This window comes from Sesamum indicum, linkage group LG9 (genome assembly GCF_026168435.1).
Source record: "Sesamum indicum cultivar Baizhima isolate 11 linkage group LG9, ASM2616843v1, whole genome shotgun sequence".
In the NCBI taxonomy this organism is placed as follows: domain Eukaryota; kingdom Viridiplantae; phylum Streptophyta; class Magnoliopsida; order Lamiales; family Pedaliaceae; genus Sesamum; species Sesamum indicum.
In genome coordinates this window covers 17,899,493-17,908,111 of record NC_142665.1, presented here as the reverse complement: position 1 = coordinate 17,908,111, position 8,619 = coordinate 17,899,493, and the positions used below count along the sequence as shown (strand labels likewise).

Below are 8,619 nucleotides of genomic sequence, written 5' to 3'. Positions count from 1 at the left end.
ATGTATTTGTATGACGAGTGTTGAATTTTATTGACGACATATGAGTGACATTTATTCATTAGTTGGTGGTTGACAAAGAGTTGTCAAGCTGACTCAAATGAATCTCGAGGAATTTTTCATGAGGTATGATCGGTATGACTTGAACTCCTTGACTCTGATAGTATTGGATTTAGTTCTTAGACTTAAGGATCCACAGTAGCGTGGTATGTGGGGCGATTGTATCTAAGTGATCTTGGCAATATGTGATTGTGATCTTAACGTGGCACTATAGGATAACCTTTCGCACCAAAATATTTTCTATGAAAAAAATGGCTTAGCAAAAAGTAGTTTTTAACTACAAAATTGAAACAATAGCAAAAGATTTATCTAAAGGTTGATGTACTAAGCTTTTGCTACGAAAAACTATTATAAAAAAGATATATCTTTTTTTTACATAAAAAAATTATGTTTTATGTAAGAACGTCATGAAAAATAGGTGCCCAGGAATCTAATAGATTGACATATCATATTTTTGGTGTGGTGTGGACGATGTTAGAGGGTTTCTATACTGAAACTTGCGTGGATGAACATCTAAAGAGGAGATCAATGTGTGTTGTCGATCGGAGGCAAAAAATGAAAAGGTATTCCCATTTATTTTAATGCTCACGATTCTTTCTCTTTTCTCCATAGTCTATATCATAGATCTAGCATTTTTATTTGATCTCTGCAATTTTATATACTGATAGCCCATGAATGTTCAAGGTACCACCCCTTGAACACGTTTAATTTCTTTTATTTTATGCTTATCGCATTTCTACCGTGTTCCTAAACCGATCCACTCCCTTTCTGTGCTATCAAAGCATATATCGGTATATTAGGCTATAAACCTTTGTGTTTTACGTGTTTTTGAACATGTTCAACATGTTTCTGTTTTTTTGCATATTCTTTTGATATATTTAATTTTTCGCTGATTTAATTTTAGTTGAAATTGGATTTTTTCTAAAATTAAATTGACTAAGATTAATTTGGAAATAATTTTCGATTAAAAAAAATAATAAGTACATTGGATACATGGGTTTATCCATTTGTAATTGCATGTTTTAGACTTGTGATCTTCTACATTTAACTGTATTTCTGTAATGATATTGGATGTCATTTATTTTATAGTATATGGGGTTGCACTACTGGAGCATGACTATGAGGGATGCATAATTGTGTATTATTTGTTAATGAATTAACATAGGATGATCACAAAGCTCATTGCTCTTATGCTTGGTTTATATTCTGTCGAGTTGGAGCTTGCGTGCCTCTTGTTTTCTTTACCCTCTTAGTTTTAGCTTTGTTATTGAAGGCTTGTTTTTCTCTCTATTTATGTACTCCCCCAAAATCTGTTTGTGGTTCTTATTTTCAATTGTAATGAAAGTAGATATGTGGAGAGGTTTATTTTTTATTTTGTATATAAACTATTAAGAGCAAGCCCAAGGTGATGGAGACCCATGGAGAGGGACATAGGTTGGTTCATGGAGGATCCATGAAGAAGAGGCCAGAAGGATGGAGCCCATAATGGAGAGTCTGAGAAGATGAAGAGGTGTTACAAGGCCTATTATTTGTAAATGAGTTAAAATCTTGTAAGAGTACAGGCCTAACCCTAAATTGACTATAGACATAGTGTAGGCTTAGTGGGTCGCATAAGATTGAGTTTGTGATCATCTAATAAGGGCGTACTAGACTTTATTTTTGTGTGTGATGCATGTATTTGTTTATGAATGCCTCCATTCGATATTATCACATTCAGAATACATAATGGGTTTTGGTCTTAAAACCTTTAATTAACTATCACTTGGTTAGACCAAGTTAATATTACCTAAAATGAAATTTAAACAAAGAATTGTTTATTTCAAGCCTTCCATCCACGACAATATAGTGAGGAAGCTAATTTCACCCAAACATGATCTCACGAGTTGTGGCAAGTTTGGAATGAAATAAAACTACCCTATATATTATTGTGAATAATTAAAATGAATACACTTATTTTATTCTATCTCACGAGTCGTGGGGGCGACAACTGTGCGATGATTTGGTTAATAAGTCGGGTCTAACATCGAGTAGCATGATTCATTTAAAGTCCCCACGATCATGTGAAGAGGCGAGGCAAAAAGAACTTTGGGATCTCATGGAATGAGAATTATATGAATTATCTCCCACAAAGTACTTTTTTCCATGTGAGTTGTAAAAATGGGGCATTGAAAATTATATTTGAGGATCCTAAGTTCACTAAAAAATAATTTTTTGAAACCCCTTTCAAAGTGATGGGCTTTCGCAGAAAAAATAAGAGAGGTTAATAACGAAATAATGGCTAAAATGGGCCAAACCTTAATTACCACAAAATAGAATGAAAATGGGTAATTTTTTTCCCCTTAAAATGAGACTTCTATTACCTTTAACGATTTTATTAACTGAAGTCTAAACACACAAATGAAAAGCAACAGTTTAAGGATAAAAATTATAACTTTAATTATTTAAGGACCAATACTGCATAAATTACTTTATTTGAGGACTAAAATAGCAATTATCCCTCTTAATACCTATTCAATTCCGGATAAGAAAGACGTGGACTGTGTAAGAATCATGTAAAACTTATCATTCTTCACATATAATTGATTTTATGGTAATTTATGCAGTTATCAGCCGAGTGCTACATACACATGCCCTATAGTCGGAGCTCTCCATCTCAATTTCATCACTCCACTGCTACAAACAAGAAAAGACCAGACGGAAAATGACCGAAAACCAAAACCCAATTGGTTTCGGGATCATGGGTTGCGCTGAGATCGCGCGAAAGGTGTCTCGGGCCATTCACTTAGCCCCCAACGCCACCCTCGTTGCTGTCGCCAGCCGTTCCATACACAAGGCGAAACAATTCGCAATTAAAAACAAATTATCAGATAATGTGAAGCTTTACGGAAGTTATGATGAAATGTTGGATGACCCCTTGGTGGATGCAGTGTATATGCCACTGCCTACCAGCCTTCATGTGAAATGGGCAGTAATTGCAGCTCGGAAGGGCAAGCATTTGCTGCTGGAGAAGCCGACTGCTCTCGACGTTAAGATGTTTGATGAAATGCTTAAGGCGTGTGAGTCTAATCAGTTGCAGTTTATGGACGCCAGCATGTGGTATCATCACCCCAGGACTGCGAAAATGAAGGAATTAATATTGAATTTGGAGCTTTTTGGACATGTTAAAGTTGTGAGTTTACTTCTGCATTATGTTCTTTGGTTGTAACTTGTAATTATGTTTTCCTGTCATTTAAGTGAGTGGTATAATTTCTGAAGTATTTCTTTCCCTAGACATATGCTGATGGTGCAGCCGCAGAGGTTGAATTGAGAACAGGGCTGGGAATCATCTAAACTAGCTTCTCATTGTAGTTTGTTGTCTTAGTTTTATCCTGACGTAACAGATATGTTGGGGGTTTTATAATTCAGCAGTTGTTGATTACTGGAGAGTACATTCATACAGGCATTTTGTTTGATGGTATGAGATTTAAATGATCATTGGAAAGCAGAAAAGTTGGATCAATCAGTTAGTCATTATGTGTTGTACGATGGTTTCAAATATATGAATATTAAGATATGTTCAAGTTATGGTTAGTGTACATAACTATTTAAAATGATTGTATGTGTTTTATGTAATGACCTTACTCAGAATTCTATAACAAGTTTCTCTAATCATACTTTCATAGCAACTTAGTGATTGATGGACAAGATGAGCTTCTGAACAAAATGTATAAGAAGTCTATCAGTCTTGAGTATTATTTCACAACTCTTAGGTTTGATTCGTTATTCGCTATTCTTACAGTTTAGTATTATCTATCCCTTTATCATCATGGGCCTTCATCAATGCAATATTATCTAGACTAAGTATAATGTTATGTCTGATTGTTTTATACAAAATAAAGATGGTCATAGTGAATGAGTTGCTAAATTTCTTATTAATTTTGAGAAAACTGATATCCTATTTTGTTTATACCATTATTTTCAGAAGTCAGGACAGGGTCCACCGACTCTGCTAAATGCCATATCTCTGAATTGTTTGGTAAAATATGAACTAAAATTGAATCTATTCATCACGATATCATCTCTAATATTATATGGTATGGGCACATGACCTGAGAAAAGAGAGGAAAAGCATCACGGGTTTGAACTGAATCATCTCCTTTTCTAGGCATGACACTCTTTTAATAAGCTCTGGGAAACTATTAGCGACTGTGCTTGTGGCTTTTCAATACTGTTTAGGCCTTTCTTAGGTCAACCTCTGGAGCGAATTTGATCAACCTACGTTTAAGGTCAATCTTCGACTATATAGTAATGGTATGACTTTGAGAGGTTCATCATGATTCTAATGACGAAGTACGGGACTTAGGTGCAGATGTGGAATTTATATGGCCTTGGGGTCTCCTATTTCAATAGCTAGCTGTTGAGATAGGCTGTTTTAAAGTTATATCAACTCATATCAGAGCCAACCACTACTTCGCCCAGTATGCTTCATTCTACATTGCGATGTCACTAAAGCTAGGTTAAGTTAGAGCAAAGCTAGTCCAAGTGGATAGTGACAGTACAATTATTTTTGTCTAACGCTAGGGCCTAGCACAAAGTTACGAGGTGTGGTGGGTTATTCTGATCCTAATTGCTACTTATGGAATTCAAACCCAATACAGGTGTCATGGGTTATTCCTGTTGGGTTTATGTTATTGGGTTCTCCCACTTTAACAATGAACTTTTTATGTTAGGACCACGAAAGTTGTATCAAGTTCACCGGAATATTCACTATTCTGCATATCCATATTACATATTATATTTTCATACATATTGGGAAGAAGATTAGCATCAAGTTACAGATGAGAATGTCATATATATGTTAGTCTAGGTGACATATTGTTCCACAACAATTACTGATCATTTATGTATTTTAATGTCGTACCAGTTCTCTTCTAATTGGCTAGCTCTCTATGGTTTTCAGATCCACAGTTCTTCATCATATCATGGAACAACACAGTTTCTTGAGAATGATATTAGAGTAAAACCAGACCTGGATGCCCTAGGTGCACTAGGAGATGCAGGATGGTACTGCATTGGTGCCATATTGTGGACTATGAACCAAAAACTACCAACAACTGTGGCTGCTCTACCATCGACAATAAGAAACTCAGCTGGAGTCATCTTATCATGCAATGCTTCTTTATACTGGGATGAAGAGGAAACTGTCGCTACATTTTACTGCTCCTTCATCTCGCATGAAACCATGGACTTGTCAGTGTGTGGTTCCAATGGTTCGCTTCATGTAGAAGACTTCATAATCCCTTATGAAGAGAATTGCGCAACATTCAGCTTCACGTCCGGTGCTAAGTTTGTGGATATGCATATCGGTTGGAATGTAAAACCTCAAGAAGTTCAAGTTGCTACGCAGTTACCACAGGAGGGTATGATGATTCAAGAGTTCTCCAGGCTTGTAAAGGGCATTAAAGATCTCGGACTTCAACCAGATACTAAGTGGGCTGAAACCAGCAGAGTCACGCAGCTGGTGCTGGATGCCGTGAAAAACTCCATAGATAATGGTTATAAAGCTATCCAGATGTATACGACTAAACTGGATGTTTAATAATAAAGTGATTAGTTTATTTTTACACAATCTTTGTATACACCCTATAATCGCTTTCATATAATCTTAACTTTCTGAAATTCAATGAAGTCCGGACCATCACCACTTTCTATCCATACTCCGGATAATTACATTCATACCCCCAATTTATGGTTTATTTAACAATGTTAGAGTATGTGATAGAAAGCCAATTAGATTGAAATTTTTGTAATCTATTTAGTAATTTTGTTGTAAATATAATATTGAATATATGAATAAATTAAGTATGCACTTTGGCATTATGTGTTTGTTGTGCTTGCGGTTTATCGTTATACTATTTTAACATCACAATAAAGCCCACAAACCAAAAAAGCAACCTATGTAGTTGGGTTACGTATTGGATGACAGTTGCAAAACCAACTTCTGAGGGTTGGGCTTGAAACATTCCAAGTCAAAGATCTTGACACAGGGCATCGAGAGTCTTATAAAGACCTGCATTAAGAGTTGCATTCATTTGATGATTGTCGCATTTCATTGACGATAGACATTGGACGTCAATGCAACTTTAGCGAGCAATTGACAAGGTTGTCAAACCTATTGAGCTGACCTGCGTGGAGTCATCATATAGAAGCCTTTGAAGTTTGGTCGAATTGATGGGTACTCCTCTGCACCGATAGTACGGGATTAGTCATTGGACTTTAAAAACCATGGTAGTCACATACATGTTATGGTTGTATCTTGGATTTGGAAAGAAATGACCTTGTCTTGGATGTTGCAATTACAAGCCTTGTCCAGTGCAGTCATAATATGCAGTGAGGATGGTGGGTTTCAAGATGAACTCGTCCTCTATCAGTTAATGACAGTTACATCTCCTATATGCTCTAGATGTGTTTAAGCTCTTTAAGTATGTGGTCACAACTGTTGGTCAAATAGATAGTGGTTTCCTATGTTGACCAATAGAATAAATACTTCTCGAGTATTGGGCATAATTGTCTAATCTAGGATGAAACTAATGCCCTAGACTTAGACCCTGAGACAGCTGATGGAAGGACCCAACCTGTATGATACTCCAGAGCGTAAATATTCACGATGACATTAACCTAGTCTCTAATGTCATGAACTGTTACTAGACGACCACCCAAAAATATTTAATTTAATTAATTAACTGTATTGGACACAAGCCAACTCTAATTGAAGGTGAACCTAAAGAGACATACAAATTACTATGAAAGTGGTATAATTAATTTAGAATTACTTATAGAAGAAACTTGGTCAAGCCACTTTGGCTAGACATTGAGGTATTGCTCCAGCTTCAGGCGTATTTGGCCAGTGGGGCCTTCAAGGAGGAGTCCGAGAAGAATAAAGCCAACCGGGCGGTGAACCCCGCAGCGTCCTCTACTGTGTACTGCGGGGATTCTCCTCTATCGACATGCACAATAGGAAGATGGTAAGTATATTACAGTATTTTTAAAGGTTTATTATTATTTTGTACATATTTATTCTTTTACAAGAGGCAAAGCTTGGTTGGCTACCCAAGCAAATGGAACTGTTCGCCAGATGCTACATGAAGAAGGCGGACGGCGGCTGGAGCGGCCTGAGGGCGACTGAGGTGGCGGTAAGTACCAGCAAATTTTATTTTTTTAAAAATAATTTTGGGGTAAAATACTAATAATTTTATTTGTTTTGCAGGAGACGTTTCAAATGTTGATGGAGGATCATTAGCCTCAGCCCACGGTCGAGGACCACGATACCACGGTCCGATAACTGTGCTGCAGTTGGGGGTAAGAACAAGAGTCGTGTATTCAGCCTTAGTTTTGAGACCCATATATCTAGTCGGACCTACACATCACCACAGTCACTGCCACAATCAAACCCAACCATGCAGGATCCCATCGGCTGGCTGGAGACGATGATAGCCGACATGATGGCCCGTCCCAGCACAAACTTCAACAGATCCCTCGATGCTGATGAGGAGGGTTTAGATTAGGTTTTATTTTTACATTAAAATAATATTTTTGTCCTAATTATTCATATTTCTTCATAATGTTTATTACATTCCATTATTTCATATTTATCAAATTAATTAAATTCATAAATATAATAAATTAAAAATTTTATTGATTAATTTATTATACTTTATTCAAATACATTAATTAAATTATTTTTTTAAAATTTATTAAATATATAAATTAAATAATTTACAAAAAAATATTATAAAATAAAAAATTAGGAACGATTTTAGTAATTGTAAAGAAAATAATACAAATCTAAACAAAAAATTGTTCCTAATACTAATGCTAAAATAATTCTAAACACGTGTTCCTAAATAAGATTGACCATTTCTAAAATTGTTATAAGAGACTGTTCCAAACAAAAAATTTATTGTTCCTAATATTATTTCAAAAATTGACCACCAAACAATTCCAATGGTTGTTCGTAAATATATCACCAAAATACAAATAAATACAGTTTCAAAATTCAGGCATCAGTATTACAAAACTTGTTTAAATAATATCCCAAATTAAATTATATAGCCATACCAAATGTTATACAATGCGTTCCAATTACCAAAAATTAATTTTTATAACTAAATACAATATTAGGAATGATAATCATCAATGTGCTACAGTAACCGTGCCAAATTCGGATAGTTCCTCACTAACAGTTTCTAAATAGTAGTAACACTGTCTACAGTGATGGTTCATAAATTGTTCCAAAATAACTTTTCCAATTTCTAACCATTCCAAATAACAAAAAAAAATCGTTATAAAAACCGCCCAAATCCCGTATTTTTTGTAGCGTTTGTGTTTTTTGAATGAGCTCTAAAGACCCCTTTATATATGTGGCAAAGAGATAGAGTTGTGATGCACTTGAACACTTTTTGTATTATCTCTTCATAATTTAATTTAAAATGATAAGTAAATCAAATATTTGGCAAGACATGATTGGTTAATTTAACATTATCTCTTTAATATTTGCGTTTTTTTAAAGAGAAAGTATCAAAT

General features: G+C 35.2%; 1 protein-coding gene across 1 annotated transcript; it reads left to right on the top strand.

Annotated features, from left to right (window-relative positions):
- The first annotated feature begins 2,609 nt into the window (after positions 1-2,609).
- On the top strand, positions 2,610-5,751 carry LOC105178205 (putative oxidoreductase At4g09670). Its single transcript, XM_011101622.3, has 2 exons — positions 2,610-3,226; positions 4,997-5,751. The coding sequence occupies exons 1-2, from the start codon at positions 2,759-2,761 to the stop codon at positions 5,633-5,635; spliced, it is 1,107 nt and encodes a 368-aa protein (XP_011099924.1). The 5' UTR covers positions 2,610-2,758; the 3' UTR covers positions 5,636-5,751.
- The last annotated feature ends 2,868 nt before the right edge of the window (positions 5,752-8,619 follow it).